Below are 21,852 nucleotides of genomic sequence, written 5' to 3'. Positions count from 1 at the left end.
TACAAAATTCATGTCTAGCATTACACATGTTGAGGTCTTTTGCATTATATTGCTTTAAACTGGTAAAATGATCATTCAGCTTGTACGAACAATAACCTAAATAAAATTCTGCAATAATTTCCCCTATAAGTTTTGAAAGTATGTTTCATTTTAAAATATATTCGTATTAAATAGCAGCCATTGATTAAATTGGATTCTGTAAGCCCTTACATACATAAAATGAATTTTGTGTTTAGAATATTTCAACCTTAATTGTATATTTCCTCCACAGTCAGTGTTCATTGCTGTTTAAGCACAGTAAAATAAAAATTCATAATAGATACATTTTGTTATAGCATACAATGAATGTTTATATATTACATACAGTTTGTTATAGCATAAAATGAAAATATACATTACATGCATTCTGTCATAGCATAAAATAAAAATTCATTTTATTTATGCTAAAGTAGGGAAAGATTTAGAGCCAAATTGCCAGGTTTTTCAGCGATTTTTTTCCTTCTGTAAAAAGTACCGGAAAACTTTCCCAATTAGAAAAAAAACTACAAATTTCCCAATTGCTTTAAAAAATCCCATTTGAAGATTTACTTATTTATTTTTTAAATAAAATTCAACATTTAGTTTGTTTCCCTATGCAGCTGTATTGCTTGAGCCTAAGTAAATATGATATTGACAACTTGACAACACTTAGTTATCAATTCTAAAGTATTTGGGAGCAAAAAATAAAATACACCAATTTCTTAATATGAAGACTCCACTACCTGTATTTTCCCAATTTCAGGGTTTTCGCACATAATTTTCTCAATTGGGCTGTTACTGGTACTTTTCCTTCCCAATGGGAAAGAAAAAAATCGTTGAGTAGCACTTCATACATTGTGAGGATATATCTTTTACTCAATGGAATGTTTCTGCAGGAACTATGAGGATTCACTCAAGATTATGCAGAAGGCTACAACACCGCCACCTAGGAGCGTTGCGTATCATGATGAGGTAGGTCACCATGGTAACAGATACATTTTAGGACAAATTCATGTTGATGTGTTGCAATGTGTTGGATTTTTTGTGATCACCACTTAGTTAATAATTGCGATCAGATATGTCCAAGTTAAGAACACGACTTTGTTCAGTAAGAGCATGGTTGGGGTGCCCTAATTTATTGGTTTCATTAAGACACCTAAAACAATTAATCACCCTGCAATTTTTACCAAAATATTTCACAACCCGAGGCTTCCTTTGTTTAACTTATGTAAAAATAAACTTAAATTCCCCATCAGCTTACAAACTTTACAAAACCGTCGCTAATTGTCCTCCAAACCCGGCCTCAAGAACTGAAAAGGATGAGCCTTGGTTGCACATGTACTAATGAAGGCACCATATAGCTCTTGCTATGATGATATTGATGTCCTATTCTAGGACACCTTTTAGGCTCCAAAAACCATAAATAACAACTTAGCATTATGATTGTGTAATATGTTTTATAATTGAGCTTTCATTAATGTTGTATTTTCTATAGCTTTTATTTAATTATGTATTATCAATCCATTATTTTCCTTATTTATTTTTTGCATACTGTCATAGCCTGGTATTTTATGATTATTAACCAGGTTTTCTGAAGGTAAAAACTGGTTATTAGATTGGCGAATGTCGGCGGGCGGGCGGGTGGGCTGGCGTGCGGGCGGGACAAGCTTGTCCAGACCATTATTTTGTCGTTCATTGTGAGATTTTAAAATCATTTGCCACATTTGTTCACCATCATTAGACGGTGTGTCGTGCGAAAGAATTACATCAATATCTCCAAGGTCAAGGTCACACTTTGAGTTCAAAGTTAAAAAAGGACCATAAATGAGCTTGTCCGGGCCATAAATATGTAATTCATTGTGCGATTTTAGAATCATTTGGCACATTTGCTAACCATCATGGGACGGTGTGTCGAATGAAAGAATTACGTCAATATCTCCAAGGTCATGGTCCCCACGACTAAAAATAGATTTATTTAAAACAATGGGGGTTAATTATAAACAATCAGTTCAGTTTGAGTTGTCTCCCTTTATAAGACTTTTTTTCACATTGAAAACCTGGTTTTGTAAAAATTAAAATATTTCATAGAAATCACCCTTCTTTTACTGTTCAGTCCACATTATTTCGCTGTGTTTTTATGAGCCCTGTTTCTAGGAAAACGTGGCTTAATGCATGTGCATAACGTCCCACATTAGCCTGTGCAGGCCACACAGGGTAACCAGGAAGAGCACTTTCTGCTTTTATGGAACTTATTGTTTACAGGAAATCAAGTTTAGGCAAAAAGTGTTGCCCCAGATTAGCCTGTGTGGAGTGCACAGGCTAATCTGGGACAACACTTTATTCACATGCATTAAGCCCATATTTCCAATAACTAGGCTGTTAACTATCACATCACAATCTAGACAGAGACGTTTCAATCCTTTCACAATACAATCTACATTATTTCTCTTCTATTTCTATCACACCCCAATCTAGACAGAGACCGTTCAGTCGAGGGTTCACAAGTCACTCAAGGTGTGGTCCCTGTATGCCGACCTGGAAGAAAGCTTCGGTACTTTGAAGGTGAGTATTGAGCCGTGACATCATACGACAGGTGTAAAGTAACTTAAAAATCTACTTTGACTAATTATACCCCCCTCCCTCAACAAATAATAGGTTTTATTCTGGATTTAATGTTTTTATCTGTCTATCTGTCGGTTGACACAACCTTTCTTACAAAGTGCTCCTAAACCTTTTATTTTACAACAGTTCATTGTTTCATGAATTGTTCCATATGATATATATGTCAGTGGAGACGCATTTATATGAACCGGTACTATTCATTTACTTCCACTCGGTAATTGTACTGCGCAATCACCCTTTGGCTTTACTCTTTACCATTTAGATACGTATCTAAACCTTTACAACTTAGATACGTATTTAACTCTTTACCAATTAGATACGTATTTAACCCATTACCACTTATAAAATAAAGTTACAGTCCACTCTCGTTATCTCGACATCGGATATCTCGATATTCTCGATATGTCGAAGTAAGCTCAATGTCCCAACGTTTTTCCTTCTTTATCTATATAAATAAACATCGCATATCTCGATTTTCGTTATGTCGAATAATTCGATATGTCGATATAAAATTTTGTCCCGAGTCCCGATTTTACATGTATTTACTGTGGTTTATCTCGAAGTGCGAATAACTGTTCCAGTGTCGGCAAAAGGTGAGAAATTTTGTCTTTGATACTTCACCGTCCCGCTTCGCCCGGCTGCTCCCGATACTGTGCGGTAGGAAATTGATCCGTTAATTGCATCAATGATCACACGTGTGTTATTTCGTTAGCCATTAACACTTGAGTAAGGCCTGTCATTTTAACTGTCACTCTGGGGATATTGAGTAATAAAGATAATAAAGATAATAAAGACAAGACTAAAAATGGCTTTTAATTTTTATTTGATCATGGACTATTAATCGATTTAACTTTGCATTTCAAACTACAAACTGTACATGTACAGTTCTGTATTCCGGAACGTGATTTACGCATGTTCAGATGGAAAACCCTCGTCTTGATTGGACGTCAATTGCATCAGAACTTTAAATAGCAACATTACCGGATGTTTATTCGACAGTTTAGAAAAATTATAACCGCATGTGTCCATGCAATTCTGTAATACTTAAAACGTCATTTTAAGCATTTAAATAGCAAAATTAATCGTGCCTCAAAAAAACGCGTATATATCAGGTAGAGATTATTATACCACACGGTGACGGCTTTAGTTAGACCACTTAGCAGGTATTTAGATGTTAGAAACAAGGTAAATGTTCGTCTCATTTTTTCTTTGAAAACGCCTTATCGGATATCTCGAACTCTCGTTATCTCGATATTTTTTCTTGTTCCCGCCGACTTCGAGATAACGAGAGTGGACTGTATATACATATTGCATTTGAAGTCCCTTAGTAAGTAACATTTACTTAAAGACATGGCTGTCTGTCTGTCTGTCTATCTGCCTGCCTGTCTGCCTGCCTACCTGCCTGCCTGCCTGTTGCCTGCCTGCCTGCCTGCCTGTCTGTCTGTCTGTCTGTCTGTCTGTCTGCCTGCCTGCCTGCCTGCCTGCCTGCCTGCCTGCCTGCCTGCCAGCCAGCCAGCCAGCGAGCCAGCCAGCCAGCCAGTCAGTCAGTCAGTCAGTCTTGAAGATAGCAAATTTATATTTGGCATGCATGTGTATCTCATGGAGCTGCACATTTCGAGTGGTGAAAGGTCATGGTCAAGGTCATCCTTCAAGGTCAAAGGTCAAATATATGGCTGCAAAGCGGCGCAATATGGGGCACTGTGTTTCTGACAAATACATCTCTTTTTTTTCAGAAATTGTTAAATCATGTTAATTATTAATTCTCTTGTTTGTGTCCCTTGTTTCTCTTATTTCAGTCCTGTAAAGCAGTTTACGATCGCATCATTGACCTACGTATTGCCACCCCACAGATCATCATGAACTATGGACTGTTTCTGGACGAGAACAACTACTTTGAGGAGGCCTTTAAAGTGAGTAGAAGAAGAACCGTAACTCTGTCTTGGATTTTTATGTCCCCCACCACTATAGTGGGGGACATATTGTTTGTGCGCTGTTTGTTGCTTTGTTTCTTTGTGTGTTTGTTTGTTTGCGTCAAACTTTAACATTTGCTATAACTTTTGCAATATTGAAGATAGCAACTTCATATTTGGCATGCATGTGTATCTCATGGAGCTGCACATTTTGAGTGGTGAAAGGTCAAGGTCATCCTTCAAGGTCAAAGGTCAAATATATGGGTCAAATTGGCTCATTTAATGTACACTTTTGCAATACATGTATTGAAGAAAGCAACTTGATATTTGGCATGCATGTGTATCTCATGGAGCTGCACATTTTGAGTGGTGAAAGGTCAAGGTCAAAGGTCAAATATATGGGGACATAGTGTCTCACAAACACATCTTGTTCATTCTTTAAAGTGAGTAGAAGAACCGTAGCTCTGTCTTTGGTTTTTCATTCTTTAAAGTGAGGAGAAGAAGAACCGTAACTCTCTCGTGGGTTTTCATGTATTTTATAATTTTGTCCATTTTTAGGTTTGAAAAATGACACTACTTTAAAGGGAACTTCAAAGTGATTAGAGCAACAAGAAATCCTGTTGTGGATTTTTTTGTATGGGCCTAAAAATTGAACAGTAAAGAACCATAACTCTTGTCATGGACTTTTATGAAATATTATTGCCCTTTTTATGTGCTGACACATTGAGCCTTTGTACATATAAATGTATATTATTGAAAACACTTATTCTCAATTTCTAAAGTATTTGTTTTAACAAACAAACACCTATTTCCTAATCATAGTCAAAATGTTGTGACTTCTCCCAATCAAAAGGGCCCCAGCTCCATTACCAAATTTTGAAAAAACACTGGAATGATTTATTGTTCTTGTTTTCCACTTCTATAAGATAAGAAATGCACTCCAATTGTGAATTTACCAACTTTTAGGGTATTTTTCCATATTTCATGCTCCATTGTTTCCCTTGTAGGTCTATGAGAAGGGTATAGCCCTGTTCCATATTTCATGCCCCATTGTTTTCCTTGTAGGCCTTTGAGAAGGGTATAGCCCTGTTCCATATTTCATGCTCCATTGTTTTCCTTGTAGGTCTATGAGAAGGGTGTAGCCCTGTTCCATATTTCATGCTCCATTGTTTTCCTTGTAGGCCTATGAGAAGGGTAAAGCCCTGTTCCATATCTCATGCCTCATTGTTTTCCTTGTAGGCCTATGAGAAGGGTATAGCCCTGTTCCGGTGGCCCAACGTTTATGATCTGTGGAACACCTACCTGTCCAAGTTCATCGACAGATACGTAAGTGCCTTTGTTGATTTATACAAATGTGCCCTTTTGTTATTGGAGCCTCATTTTAATATCATAAATACGTTACCTGTTATCTCTAGCTTACCCCTTTCCAAGGGAGTTATTTCATCCGGAAAATATTCAAGCGCTGGGAATCGTCAACCTCTATAAGAATCCAAATCAGGTTAAACATAGTACAATGCAACCTAACAGGAAATCAAGAACCACAACTCATCTTTCCTTTCCGGATAAAACCATGTACACGCCTATTTTAGGCTCAGGACTTATGTGTTCTTTTCACTGTGTTTATGTCGGAGTTTAAAAGGATAAAGTTTTTCTGCTTTTGCTGGGTTTCTTTGTTTGTATCGTCGCTCATGTACATGTCGTCATGAGCACGTGAACAACGAGGAATTCGTGCCTATTCCCCAATAAGTAATTGAGGTCAATTGGACAGCGTTCTTTGTGTTTACATTTTGTGGTTTAACTTTTTATTTGAATGTATAATCATTATTTTGTCTTTTGTAGGTTCTTTCTGTTTCTTTTATTTCAGAATGAACTTACAGGATAGAGGTTCTTGTGGTCATATCAAAGCAAGGTGGGATTCCCACGATACTTGCTTGGCATGTACCGGTTGCACATTTAATAACAAATGTGCGGTTTGCGATTTGTGGGCTTACGACGTATGGATAAAAGCAGGTCGCCGGAGGATGTCGATCAGCCGCAAACGCAACGAACCTTCATCCGACGTTGATTACCCGGTGACTCCACTGGTCAAGGATGACCAGCGGTTTTGTCAGTCACTGGGTACCGGGCAAGATGGTGTTGTTGTCAGTCGATCGTCATCAGATCTTATGACTCACACCATGCATACCGGCGACATTGATCATGGAACGACTGGATCAATGTCAGACCACATGGCAGCCGCCATTCTACGGTCTTTGTCCGGTGACGTAACCGGTCATAATATGACCGGCCGGTGTCCGATCCGGTCCGGTCACAGGTCATGTCACCGGTCCGGTCATGTCACCGGTCCGGTCACCGGTCCGGTCCGTCACCGGTCCGGTCCGGTCACCGGTCCGGTCCGGTCATTGATAAGCGGTCAGGTCCGGTCACCGGTCCGGTCCGGTCACCGGTCAACAGTCATCAGTTAGGCCTGCCACCGATAACACCAATCGCCGGTCAAGAAGAACTCGGTCTTCATCATCGGCGTATTCCTCTACATCCGTTTCGTCGTCAAGGAGTGGACATCGGACACGCTCTTCTTCGTCGAGCAGTTATCATCGTCGCGGCGCTCATAAGCGATCACGTCGTCACTCACGGAGACGGTATTCCAAAAAATCTCGATCTCATCGCAGCCTATCCACATCTCGACAGCGCAGCCGATCTAGATCTCGACATTGCAGGAAACGAGGACGTCGGCAACGTTCACGTAGACAGCATCGGACTTACCATTCGTATAGTCGTTCACCATCGTATTCCGTTATGGAATCGCATGTTTCCATGCCAAATGTGTCGGTTCCAACGTTGACTGCCACACGTATTGCATCTTCAGGAGCTCATCTCACTACTACAGCGTCAGTGTCAACACCACGGGTATCATCTACCGTATCTAGTCGTGTACCCCCTACAGCTACCCTGTCGAATCCTGATACACTATGGATACAGAATTCGGCGGGACATTTTGTACCGGTCAATGCTGATAATTTACCATCTTCCGGTTTACATTATCAGTTTACTGACGTTGGGGATGATCATTCGCTGTTACCAGACAATTACAATCCGGTACAAGATATTCTCACTTCTGTTCCTGCTGATTCAATACAAACCGCTGGTGTTGTAGAGAGTGAGGCTGATTCAGATGCAGAATCTAATGTTGAGACGGATCAATATTTAGCTCCGATTGGTCAGATCTATGAACTGAATATTCGTACTCTTGGTGAAGATTACTGTCCAAGACCTGCTGAACTGTTTTCAAATGCGACGATTTCTGTGACAGAACAACTTTTTCGTACATTTGATCCCAACAGGGTTATTAAGTCGACGGCTCGTCCTGACTCGCGACTCCCATTGGTTCTACTGTTTTATCTGTTCTTCAATCATTGGAATCAGTTAATAAGACTATTCCAAAACGAGGAGAAACATGGAAAATTCCTAAGGAACTAGCTGATCCAAAACACCAGGAAGGTAGTAAAAGTTACAAACCTCCTGTACCACATGCAACATCTGGGTTGGATTTTTCAAAACTTCCGGTTCCAGATCCGGACATTAGCAAGCTATCTCTTGTAATGCCAAGTGGTTCCAATTCAGTTTCTGTTCCGTTTTCAATGTTGGAAACTTGGGAAATGAGGGAACGTAGATCATTAGGTTTGACTAACCAAATTGACTTTATGCTAGCGACAATTTTACAAATGGTGTGTGATTGGTCGGAATCTGTTCCGGAGGAACTCCGTGATTTGTTAATTCATCTCTCACGGACCACACTGGCCTTATCTCACACTTCTGCTTCTTCAATGTCCGAGATGCTAAGGATTCGTAGAGATCTTATCCTTACTTTTTTACCTAAAGATTTCCTGTTGGAACCTGGTATGAACTCGCTCAGAACAGCTCCTCTCACATCAGGGTTCCTTTTTGGTGGAAGGATACAAGAAGCAATCACAGCTGACAAGGATGACCAACTTCATGCTTCTTTAGCTAGAAACAACTCTGGACAACGCCAAGGGGTCTTTAAGCATCCTGCTTCTAGGCCACCAGCAGTTCCAGCATTCAAGACGGCTAAGAGAAATAACCTTTTCTCTAAAAAGCCTTCTATTAATCCACGGTCAGGTCCTAATAGGCAGTCTTCCTATAACAGACCTTCTTTGTCACACAAGTCTTCTAATAAAGATTCTGGGAAAAAGGGCAAACCCAAGCCGGGACAGAGGAATTTCAAACCTTCTACCGGCAGGGGCGCACCTCCTGCTTATCAGCCCTAGGTCCCTTCCCTTTTTACCGCCACAACCTCCGATGCCGGAAATACCAGTCGGGGCCAGACTTTTCCACTTCTCAAATCGATGGCTTCAAATTACTTCAGACGCATGGGTTCATTCTCTTGTGACAAAAGGCCTGACTTTTCAATTCGAAAAAAGGCCTCCACTTTCTCGCGTCCCTATAGAGCTGGTATCTCGGCATCCACATATTCCAGAGTCCAGTCTCGGGCTCTTGGAAAAACAGGCGGTAGAAAGGGTTCAAGATCCTTATTCTCCAGGATTTAACAGTCGTCTTTTTCTTGTTCAAAAGAAAAATAGTTCCTGTAGACCAGTAATAGATTTAAAAGTGTTCAACATGTATCTCCTCAAACCAACTTTCAAAATGGAGACTCCTTCTTTCATACGGGAATCCATCAAACCCCTGCACTGGGGGGTGTCTTTGGATCTGGAAGATGCTTACTTCCATGTTCCTATACATCCCAACTACCGGAAGTACTTGCGATTTGCCTTTCAAGGCTAAGTCTGCCAGTTCCGGTCTATGCCTTTCGGGTTGGCGACAGCCACACGAGTTTTTACCAAACTAATATCGGCAGTCGGATCACACCTCAGAGTTCACGGGATTATTCTTCTTCAGTATTTCGACGACTGGCTCTTACACCAGCTCGATCGTCAATTGCTTCTGTACAACCTAGAATTCTCTTGGAAGGAACTCCTCTTGTTAGGGCTCCTTCTCAATGTAGACAAATCAGACCTCATTCCTTCACAGGACTTTACGTTTGTGGGAATGAATTTCTTGACCCACATCAATCGGGTCAGAGTGTCTATTCAACGTATATCAGACCTTCTGATGAAGGTCAACTGGGTTTTGTCCCAATCTCATATAACAGCTCAAGAATTCCTCTCTCTCAACGGTATCCTGAGCTCAGTAGCAGACTTTGTGCAGTTGGGACGTCTCTGCCTACGTCCTCTTCAGCACTATCTCTCAGCTTGTTGGAAATGGTCTCCAGGCAATCTATTAACACAGATTCCAATCCTTCTCTCCTTAAGGTCTCATCTTCAGCGGTGGCTAGACGAGGAGACTCTGTTGGCAGGAGTACCCCTTCTTCCTCCGCAACCGTCATTATATCTAATAACGGATGCAAGCAAGGAAGGGTGGGGTGCTCACCTGGAACCTCTCAGTCTGATAATTTCAGGGTTGTGGTCTCATCAGGAATCTCACCTACATATCAACAATCTAGAAATGCGAGCAGTATTTCTAGCTGTATCTCATTTCCAATCACATCTTCGAGACTCTTGTGTGATGGTGTCAACAGACAACACATCTGTGGTGGCTTACATCCAGGCACAGGGGGGAACACATTCTCAATCCCTGTATCTGGAAACCAGAAAATTACTTGTTCTTTGCAAAACACTCAACATTCATCTGCTTGCAAAATATATACCAGGTCGCCTCAACGCCCTGGCGGATGGTTTGTCTCGCAAACACCAGTTACTTCCATCGGAGTGGACACTTCATCAAGAATTGACCAACCAGATCTTTTTCAAGTTCGGTTATCCCCTGGTCGATCTATTTGCAACCAGACACAATCACAGACTTCCTCTGTATGTGAGTCCAGTTTACGATCCAGCAGAGTGGGCAATCGACGCGCTTTCGTTCGCGTGGGACCAACTGGACGCTTACGCCTATCCCCCACCCATTCTAATTCACCAAATATTGGGGAAAATCAGGGTGAGCTCTTGCAGGATACTCCTGATTGCCCCTTGGTGGCCCAGAAGATCTTGGTTCAACGATCTTCTCAGTCTCCTGTACGATTATCCCAGGAATCTTCCTCACAGGTCAGATCTTCTGTCCCAAAGCGGCAGACTACATGCGGACCCAAAAATGTTCCACTTACACGTCTGGCCGTTATCAGGCAATCTTTGTAGAAGAAATGTTTTTCTGTCAGGGCTTCAACCCTCGTTGCTTCGGCAAGGAGAAAATCCACCAGAGCAGTCTATGATGCTCGTTGGAAACTCTTCTCCAATTGGTGTTTTCGAGGGAAAATTAATCCCCTCAATCCCTCTGCTAGACGAATAGCGGATTTTCTCATTTATCTTTTTGATGATAAGAAACTTTCTCTTAGTTCCATCAAAGGATACAGATCTATGATTTCGCATACATTGGCTTTCACTAAGTCTTCACAAGTCTGTGCTGATCCAGCTATTCCAGAACTTGTTCGAGCTATGGAACTTAGTCGTCCTGTATCTCGTACACTTGCTCCTAAATGGGATTTAGCTTGTGTGCTAGGTTCGCTTATTAAGGCTCCCTATGAACCTCTTGATCAGGCTTCATTACAATTCCTAACATGGAAGACCGTATTCCTTCTTACTATGGCTTCAGCCAAACGGAGAAGTGAAATTCTTGCTCTTTCTATCGAGGATAGTCATCTTCGTTTTGACTCTTCTGATGGATCCGTTACATTGTTATGTCAGTCAGGATTCCTTGCTAAAAATCAACTCCCCTCTATGGCTTCCAAACCCTTCAAAGTTCCAAGTCTATCTAGAACGTGTGGACATGAAGATGACGATAGACTCCTTTGCCCGGTCAGGGCTTTGAAGTTCTTCCTTAAAAAGGTAAAGTCTATTCGAGGTTCTCGCAAGAGACTTTTCATTCCATTAAAAGGGGGGGGGGGCGATGTGTCTGCGGCTTCTATTTCTCGTTGGATAGCCTCGACTATAAGGAAAGCTTTTTCTTCTCTTTCATCGAGGGATTTATCCCTGTTTAAGATAAGACCGCATGAATTAAGAGCTCTTTCGGCTTCGTGGGCTTATATTAATCAAACCCCACTATCTGAAGTGCTTCAAGCTGCTTTCTGGAGGAATCCGACCACCTTCTCCTCTTTTTATCTTCGTTCTCTTGAGTGCCAACAAGACAATTTGTATAAGTTGGGTCCTCTTGTAGTGGCTCAAACTGTATTTTCTTCTATGGCGTAAGTACACTGGTGCCATCCGAGAATTAAGTACTATACTGTACTAACAAAGATTATAAGAGGACGTAATTCTACTATCTCTGGCTGTAAACCCTCTATATGGGTTCTGCTGTGATGGGAAAAAATATGCGAACCTTCCCGCCGCAGCTGCAAAATCAGCTAGAGATAACAGGTAACGTATTTATGATATTAAAACAAATTTTCTTAAAGTAAAATTCATTTTAGTTATTAAATACTTACCTGTTATCGGTAAGTCCCACCTCCCACCCCGCTCATCGCCTTTTTATGTTTGCGTAAAGGAAAGATGAGTTGTGGTTCTTGATTTCCTGTTAGGTTGCATTGTACTATGTTTAACCTGATTTGGATTCTTATAGAGGTGGACGATTTCCAGCGCTTGAATATTTTCCGGATGAAATAACTCCCTTGGAAAGGGGTAAGCTAGAGATAACAGGTAAGTATTTAATAATTAAAATGAATTTTACTTTAAGAAAATTTGTTTTGGGAAAACCAGGCTTAATGCATATGCTTGAAGTGTCGTTCCAGATTGACCTGTGCAGTTTGCACTTGCTTATCAGGGACAACACTTTCTGTTTTTATGGCATTTTTAATTATTCATGGATGTATGACTTTCCATTGATGTGCCCACTATTCAGGGTTATTGAAAATTGCTTTAAATTTCATTCCAATTTAGCATACACCACCTCTTTCTACATTATTGTTCATGTATAACATTTTTGTGACGAAATAATTACCTGTTGTAGCCTGTATGTATTTCAACACTGGATTTGTTTTGCTCGGTTTGTAGTCAATTATTTATTCTTAAGTCTAAGAATGGTTTGGAATATAGGCCCTGGTCAGGAGTTACGCTGTCGCTTTCTGTTAAGCATGGCTTTGTTGTCTCATAAGCGGAGATGGTAGCTGGCATAAGACCCATTTTTGCATGAAATGAGTTGTATTTGACTTAATTTGGTTAACATGGGGGTAATATGGGATAAATCATTATATCCATTAAAATCCACTGCAAGCTATGCACCTTTGCTATTGATACTGTTTGACATCAAATGTGATAATTGAATTTTGTGGTTGGTTTCAATAGGTATCATCAGCATTTGTCATGGAAATCCTTGATAATTGTCCAGCTGTTATCAGGAGTCCTTGAGATTATCTATTGCTATGAATCTCTGATGTCATTTGTTTTCATGAATCCTGGCTATCATCTGTTATCATGAATCCTTGATATCATCTTTTATCAGGAATCATGGAGATTATATGTAATCATGAATACTGGAAGTCATCTGTTATCATGATTCATTGACATCATCTGTTATCATGAATCCTTGATTTAATCTGTTATCATAAATCCAGGGCATCATCTGTAATCATTTATCCTGGATATCATCTGTTATCATGAATATCATCTGTTATAATGAATCCTGGATATCATCTAATATGACGAATCTTGGATATCATCTTTTATCATTAATCCTGGATATCATCTGTTATCATGAATCCTGGATATCATCTTTTATCAGCAATCCTTGATATCTTCTGATAACATATGTAAGATATTTCTGAAATCCTGCATTGTATTAGATTCATTATTTACTTCTGGAATTTCTTTTAATAATTGAATCATCTGTATCCTCTATTATCCTCTGCTTAAATTTAATGACTGATATCCTGTGTTATCATTACTATCATTGATGTTATCCTTTGTTATCACGAAATCATGCGTTTCTTTGGATGTGGGTTGTTTTGATTGAAATCAAGCTTGTGTTGGCATAGTGGATATTTTGTTTGCCAAGCAATCAGGAGGTCATGGGTTTCATGGTCCTTCTGGTTCCTACTTGAAATTTTCTCTCAGACTCCAAGTAATGGTTCTACTCAGAAAAAGGACTGATAATGCTCAATGGTCTTGTATGCAATCAAGATTAAAATATGTTAAAACTAGATCACCAATTATTTATCTTCATTAATATCCTCCATTATGATTGATCACCACTGATAATCTCTATTACCATTGAATCATTAATCTCCCCTGATAACCTTTTTTATGATTGATAAAACTATATTATCATTGAATCATTGATCTCCCCTGATAACCTTTATTATCATTGAATCATTGATCTCCCCTGATAACCTTTATTATCATTGAATCATTGATCTCCCCTGATAACCTTTATTATCATTGAATCATTGATCTCCCCTGATAACCTTTATTATCTTTGAATCATTGATCTCCCCTGATAATCTTTATTATGATTGAATCATTAATCTCCCCTGATAATCTTTATTATCATTGAATCATTAATCTCCCCTAATAACCTTTTTTATGATGAATCTTTATTTTTTTATCCACCGCCATAGGCGAAAAAATATTGTTTTGGCGTTGTCTGGCCGGCCGGCACTTTTGTGTCCGGAGCTATATCTTGGAAGTGCTTTCAAGTGGCAGATTTCATTGAAACTTAGTATGAGTATAGATTATATGGATAAGAGGATGATGCACGCTAAATGGCATTGTACACCATCTGTTAATAACGAAGTTATGGCCCTTTGTATCTCGAAAAAATGCTTTTTTTTATAAGCGTAGAGCTTTATCTCCATTAACACATGAGCCAGATCCATGAAATTTGCAATAGTTGTTCTCAATCATCTGGGGGTGCTTCACATTCAACACCCATAATCCTAGGGGCTATTGTCAAGGTCACACATTGAGGTAAAAGGTCACAAATTTGATGAATTATTCATTATTTAGTCATTCCTTTACTATGCATCAAGGGATTCTGTAATAACTGTCCACAATTGTTCTCCATTGTCTAGCTTAGTGTCAAATATAAGATCCAGGTTGCTAGGATCATGGTCAAAGTCACACACAAAGGTCAAAATCACACATTTTGATTACATATGCCTGATTTGGTAAGGATTCTACCATACTCAAATGGATTCTCAAAATGTCATGATGTAATTGTTCTCAATGATCAGGCACAACCCCTCACTTATATCTTTCCTTTTAGTTCTACACACATCCATAAACAAAATGTATTAGGCGGGGGATATCAATTCAACGAATTTGCTTGTTATCATTGAATCATTAATCTCCCCTAATAACCTCTATTATCATTGAATCATTGATCAACCTATATTATCAATCAATCATGAATCATCCCCTGATAACCTTTATTATCATTGAAGCATTGATCTCTTATAATCTCTATTATCATTGATCTCCCCTGATAACCTCTTTTATCATTTCAGGGAGGAAAGAAGCTGGAGCGAGCTAGGGATCTGTTTGAACAATGTCTTGAGAACTGCCCACCAAAGTTTGCTAAAGGTAAACATTTTTTATTATTGTACATAAACTAGCAGTATTACTGGTAAAGTGTAAACTAGAAAATATCCCCTTGTGTTGTTTTAGTTTAAACCTATTAATTTTGCTCAATGGCATCTAAAGCCAAAGGCTTATTAAAACGCTCTTGAGTCCATTTCCTGGGTAAGACCAGTACTTGGTGTCTTTTAGGGGAGATCTAAAGCACACTCAAACATTGTGGATTGAACGGATGACCTCCCAATCGCTACACGGACGCCAAAACCACTAGGCCACGTGATCACCATGTACTGTGTGGGTGGAGGTAATTGCACTGGCAATATTTTGGGAAGCTTGCGCATTTCTGGTTAAATGTACATGTAGCTTACATGAGGATTGTTCATATAGTGATTCTAAAGCAATTATAACCGTACCTTGGAGGGAAGTTGTCAGTTACTGGCATAAGTAGTGGTGGTTTAGCAGCTTGCGGTAGGTATAAACTCCTATCATTGCAGTGGTATAGTTGATATGGTGTCCGCCTAGCGACCTGGAGTTCAGGTTAGATCCCCACTGGGGGAGCATTCTATGGATCTCTCCTTTAGACACCAATTACTGGTTCTAGTCCCAGAAAATGGACTTGAGAGCATTTTAAATAAGCCTTAGGCTTTCAATGCAATCGAGCTAAAATAAAAAGGTTTAAAATAACCAGCTTACCAAGAAAAAATATGAAATTGTTGAATGAACTCTGTGTGTGATCTGATAGAAATACCGTTGAAAAGAATCTCAAGAATTGAATCTTGTTTATTTGCAGCCATCTATCTGCTGTATGCCAAGCTTGAAGAGGATTTTGGGTTGGCACGGCACGCCATGGCAGTGTATGATAGAGCTACACAAGCTGTGTTACCGGAGGAGCAGTATGAGGTCAGTATCCCATGGTAACCAGTGGGTTATCTTATCTTAAGTTCTTCATATTTTTTCATGAAGCTTGAAACATGGACAGATGGCAATATGGAGATTATGTCTGTCTGTCAGTTTAGATGTTTCTTTACACATTGTTACTTTTAATTTAGGATGGATTTGTCCAACGTTTGAGATTTTTTTGTTCCTTGTGACCAGCTAAGGTTTTTGCATACAACTTGCATGCTTCTTTGTCAAAGTTCAAGGACACAATTCAAGGTCCAAGGTCAAAGACACAATTCAAGGTCAAAGGTCAAGGACACAACTCAAGGTCAAAGGAGTTACTTGAGAAACAAAGAGTCATTGTAATAATTATGAGGCAGTGGGTCACACACAATGAACAGTTTGTGTTGCTGAAAAAACTAGATATTTGTTCAGTACATATATTGTACTCATGTTGTGATATTGTTGTTTGTTGCTTTGTCAAACATGTGCATCATTGACATGTTTCTTGTTATATAACTATCATGTATTTTTAGTATCCAAAATCAGAGCATACATACAGGTTAGGTTTTGTTTCACATAGCCTGGCTCTTGGAAAAGGTGTTGAATACTTGTGGGTAAAGTGTCATGCAAGATAATCTTGTGCAGTCCATAAAGGCTATTCAGGGATGATACTTTTTCGCTTTTATGGAATGTTTCGTTTTAAAGAAATCTCTTCTTAGCCAAAATCCAGTATAGGCAGAAATTTTCGTCCCTGATCAGCCTGTGAGTTCCCTGATTAGCCTGTGAGTCTCTGATTAGCCTGTGAGTCCCTGATCAGCCTGTGAGTCCCTGATCAGCCTGTGAGTCCCTGATTAGCCTGTGAGTCCCTGATCAGCCTGTGAGTCCCTGATCAGCCTGTGAGTCCCTGATCAGCCTGTGAGTCCCTGATCAGCCTGTGAGTCCCTGATTAGCCTGTGAGTCCCTGATTAGCCTGTGAGTCCCTGATTAGCCTGTGAGTCCCTGATTAGCCTGAGTCCCTGATTAGCCTGAGTCCCTGATTAGCCTGTGAGTCCCTGATTAGCCTGAGTCCCTGATTAGCCTGAGTCCCTGATTAGCCTGTGAGTCCCTGATTAGCCTGTGAGTCCCTGATTAGCCTGTGAGTCCCTGATTAGCCTGAGTCCCTGATTAGCCTGAGTCCCTGATTAGCCTGTGAGTCCCTGATTAGCCTGAGTCCCTGATTAGCCTGAGTCCCTGATTAGCCTGTGAGTCCCTGATTGGCCTGTGAGTCCCTGATTAGCCTGTGAGTCCCTGATTAGCCTGTGAGTCCCTGATTAGCCTGTGAGTCCCTGATTAACCTGTGAGTCCCTGATTAGCCTGTGAGTCCCTGATTAGCCTGAGTCCCTGATTAGCCTGAGTCCCTGATTAGCCTGAGTCCCTGATTAGCCTGTGAGTCCCTGATTAGCCTGAGTCCCTGATTAGCCTGAGTCCCTGATTAGCCTGAGTCCCTGATTAGCCTGGAGTCCCTGATAGCTGAGTCCCTGATTAGCCTGAGTCCCTGATTAGCCTGTGAGTCCCTGATTAGCCTGTGAGTCCCTGATTAGCCTGTGAGTCCCTGATTAGCCTGTGAGTCCCTGATTAGCCTGTGAGTCCCTGATGAGCCTGTGAGTCCCTGATTAGCCTGTGAGTCCCTGATTAGCCTGAGTCCCTGATTAGCCTGAGTCCCTGATTAGCCTGTGAGTCCCTGATTAGCCTGAGTCCCTGATAAGCCTGTGAGTCCCTGATTAGCCTGTGAGTCCCTGATTAGCCTGAGTCCCTGATCAGCCTGTGAGTCCCTGATTAGCCTGTGAGTCCCTGATTAGCCTGAGTCCCTGATGAGCCTATGAGTCCCTGATTAGCCTGTGAGTCCCTGATTAGCCTGTGAGTCCCTGATTAGCCTGTGAGTCCCTGATTAGCCTGTGAGTCCCTGATTAGCCTGTGAGTCCCTGATTAGCCTGTGAGTCCCTGATTAGCCTGTGAGTCCCTGATTAGCCTGTGAGTCCCTGATTAGCCTGTGAGTCCCTGATTAGCCTGTGTCCCTGATTAGCCTGTGAGTCCCTGATTAGCCTGTGAGTCCCTGATTAGCCTGAGTCCCTGATTAGCCTGTGAGTCCCTGATTAGCCTGAGTCCCTGATTAGCCTGTGAGTCCCTGATTAGCCTGTGAGTCCCTGATTAGCCTGTGAGTCCCTGATTAGCCTGTGAGTCCCTGATTAGCCTGTGAGTCCCTGATTAGCCTGTGAGTCCCTGATTAGCCTGTGAGTCCCTGATTAGCCTGAGTCCCTGATTAGCCTGAGTCCCTGATTAGCCTGTGATTCTCTGATCAGCCTGTGATTCTCTGATTAGCCTGTGAGTCCCTGATTAGCCTGTGAGTCCCTGATTAGCCTGTGAGTCCCTGATTAGCCTGTGCTTACCTCTCTGGCTAATCTTGGTCAGCTTTTTACTCCCATGCATTTAGCCTTGTTTTTCCAGAGCAAGCCTCTAATGAAAAATGACATCGATTCATATTGTCTGTTCACATGTTCACAGATGTTTAATGTGTACATAAAGAGAGCTGCGGAGTTGTACGGAGTGACATACACGAGGCCGATCTACGAGAAGGCCATCGAGGTTCTAACCAACGACCAAGCATGGTAAGGGAAAAAAATTAGAAGTCTGTTATGCACATTATTTTTGTGCTGGTTCCTTACATGTAGTTCCTCCTTAATGCTTTTTGTCTTTGATGTGCATTATCAGGGGCTTCATTAAGACTAAGGTAGCCTTCGAGGTTCTAACCAATGATCAAGCACAGTGAGGAATATACCATACCAGTCCCTTGTGAACAATATACTTTTATATGCCGCCAGTAGGGTGGCATATAGAATTTGAACTGTCTGTCCGTCCGTCCGTCCGTCAGTCAGTCCGAAAACTTAACATTGGCCATAACTTTTGCAATATTGAACATAGCATCTTGATATTTGGCATGCATGTGTATCTCATGGAGCTTCACATTTTGAATGGTTAAAGGTCAAGGTCATCCTTCAAGGTCAAAAGTCAAAAAAGTACAATCCAAGGGAACTAATAAAAGGGAGATAATTTCTAAACCTGCCAAATGATATATTGAAATTTTATTTTAAAGTGGCGCAATAGGGGGCATTGTGTTTCTTACAAACACATCTCTTATTTGTTGGATTCTTTGTTCCGCCAGTCTGTCAATTTGTCAAAAACTTTTCATGGCTTTATCTCAGAACTATAAGATATCAACATGAAATTTCATGGGTGTATAGAGGAGAAGTGCCATTCACATGAGCCTACACTTTCTTAAATAAGAGTTATTTCCCTTTGTTTATTTTTTATGATGTAACTTTTCAGGGCTATATCTCACAAACAATACAAGACTTCAACACAAAACTTCATGAGTGTATTCATATCAATGACGAAAAGTGTCATGCACAAGAACCATGACCCTACACTTTCTAAAAAAAAGAGTTATTGCCCTTTGTTGTTTTTGTATTGTGTAACTTTAAGGGCTATGTCTCAGATATGCTCAAAGATTTCAATATGAAACTGCATTGGTGTATAGATATCAATGAGGAGAATGGCAATGTATTAAAACAATTACCCTACACTAAATTGTTAAACCCCTACAAACAAAGTTAAGGGGAGTATATAGGTATGATCTTGTCGGTCGGTCCGTATTAAGAGTCCGCTGTCTAATTCAAGTTGTTTTCATCCAATCTTCACCAAACTTGGTCAGAAGTTATATCTAGATGATGTCTAGGCCAAGTTCTAACATGGATCAAAAACTAGGTCACAAGTCCATGCCTTCAGTAAGCCCCTCCAGTGCTTCACATGTCTGATGTAACGTCTATGTTTGTGGTTGCAGGGAGATGTGCCTGTGTTTTGTTCTAATGTAACGTCTTTGTTTGTGGTTACAGGGAGATGTGTCTGCGTTTTGCCGACCTGGAGAGGAAGCTGGGCGAGATTGACCGTGCCAGGGCCGTGTATGCCCACTGTTCACAGATCTGTGACCCCAGGGTAAGTAAAAACAGAACAGAATTGTATGTCACATAGATATGTGTATTTTTAGCTCACCTGAGCATGCTCATGTTCAGCTTTTGTGATCGCTTTTTGTCCATTGTGCTTTGTCAACATTTTCCTTGTTAATACTCTGGATGCCACATTTATTGTCTGATCTTCATGAAAGTTGGTCTTCATGAAAGTTGGTCAGAAGATTTGTTTTAATGATTTCTTGTTCCGGTTGGTTGAAAAACATGGCCACCATTGGTTGGGCCACTATTGGTCGGGCCATTTTTCCTTATATGGCGTTAGTGAAACCTTGTTTACATTGTAGAGGCCACATATATTTCCGATCCACATGCAACTTGGTCAGAGGATTTGTCCCACTGATATCTTGGATGAGTTTGAAAATGGTTCGTGTCAGTTGAAAAACATGGCTGCCAGGGTCGGGGCATTTTTCCTTATATGGCTATAGTAAACCCTAGTACGCTGTAGAAGTCACATTTATGGTCGAATCTTTATGAAACTTGGTCAGAACATTTGTTCTAATGCTAGGTTGGCCATTTTAAAATGGTTTGGTTCGTTGAAAAATATGGCCGCCATTGGGCGGGGCATTTTTCCTCATATGGCTATGGCTCTAGTACAACTTTGTTAACTAGTTGATATTTTGGCAAAGTTTGAAAATGGTTTCCGAAACATCCCAAAAGTTGTTGAGAGCAGTTCAGTTGATTGAAGTCTCAGGTGAGTGAACGTGGGCCTCTTGCCTTCTTGTTTTAATAATAAGTATATAGCAATTGCCCAAGTCTGGACTATACCAATTGTTCAAAATGATGCTACCAAAGGGAGTGTGGTCCTTTTAATACCAGGTATAAAATTGTTGGCAAAATCTTTCTGTCCGAGAAAAAAAAACATCGCTAGTGACTTCTCCTTCGCTGATAAAAAGCCTGGACAACAAGCCGTTATTTGTTTCCTAACCTACCAGTTGATCAGTGTCTTTCACTGCAGCATATCAACAGGTGTGATTGTTCAGCCTTTTATATGAAGTTCTTTTTCAATGTCAAGATAACTTGATAAATAGTAAACACTTAAAATTTGGATGAAACAATTAAGTGTCTCTTTACTACATGGATGAATCAAATAAAATATTTCCATGTATTTCTTCCCTATCTTTCAGTCTACAGCAAACTTTTGGCAGACGTGGAAAGACTTTGAGATCAAACACGGCAATGAAGACACCGTTCGTGAGATGTTACGCATCAAGAGAAGTGTGCAGGCTTTGTACAACACACAGGTAAGAAGGTCTCCGTGGCGTGTGGATATGGTGTTTGTCAAGCGACTGGGAGTGTTGGGTTCCCACCGTGGGAGCGTTCTTTAGATCTTTCCAAAAGACACCAAGTACTGGTTCTACCCAGGAAACAGACATAAAGCATTTCAATAAGCCTTTGGCATTCAATGTACATCACTAGCTAAATGTAAATTTAATTTAAACATGTTAATTTCCATTTCCAAGTATTAGAAACAGTGAGACATGCATGTTTCATTTAAAAGTTTTGAAAATGTTGTTGTTGTTTTAAATCCTTTTATGTTCATGTGCATTAAAAATAGCTTACTTGCCCATGTTTGTTTGTGCAGGTCAATTTCATGTCTGCCCAGATGTTGGCAGTGGCTTCATCCAAGGAAAACCAAGGTAATGTTTGTTATGTAATGTAACCAAGGTAATATTTTTGATTTTACGTAACCAATGTAATATTTATGATTAAACGTAACTAAGGTTATATTTATGATGTAACGTAACCAAGGTAATATTTATGATGTAACATAACCAAGGTAATATT

General features: G+C 40.3%; 1 protein-coding gene across 1 annotated transcript in view; it reads left to right on the top strand.

The window, feature by feature from the left end:
* Positions 1 to 21,852, top strand: part of LOC127839495 (pre-mRNA-splicing factor SYF1-like) — a 57,363-nt gene that overhangs the window by 23,525 nt on the left and 11,986 nt on the right. Inside the window, exons 12-21 of the mRNA XM_052367888.1 lie at positions 915 to 990; positions 2,494 to 2,580; positions 4,437 to 4,550; positions 5,790 to 5,876; positions 15,055 to 15,130; positions 15,915 to 16,024; positions 18,548 to 18,651; positions 19,936 to 20,035; positions 21,192 to 21,308; positions 21,650 to 21,704. Of these exons, the coding sequence (XP_052223848.1) occupies positions 915 to 990; positions 2,494 to 2,580; positions 4,437 to 4,550; positions 5,790 to 5,876; positions 15,055 to 15,130; positions 15,915 to 16,024; positions 18,548 to 18,651; positions 19,936 to 20,035; positions 21,192 to 21,308; positions 21,650 to 21,704 (926 nt within the window). The remainder of the gene's footprint in view (positions 1 to 914; positions 991 to 2,493; positions 2,581 to 4,436; positions 4,551 to 5,789; positions 5,877 to 15,054; positions 15,131 to 15,914; positions 16,025 to 18,547; positions 18,652 to 19,935; positions 20,036 to 21,191; positions 21,309 to 21,649; positions 21,705 to 21,852) is intronic.

Source organism: Dreissena polymorpha, chromosome 7 (assembly GCF_020536995.1).
Source record: "Dreissena polymorpha isolate Duluth1 chromosome 7, UMN_Dpol_1.0, whole genome shotgun sequence".
Taxonomy (NCBI): Eukaryota; Metazoa; Mollusca; class Bivalvia; order Myida; family Dreissenidae; genus Dreissena; species Dreissena polymorpha.
Note: the sequence above shows the minus strand (reverse complement) of the source record. Positions and strands in the feature narration are given on the sequence as shown.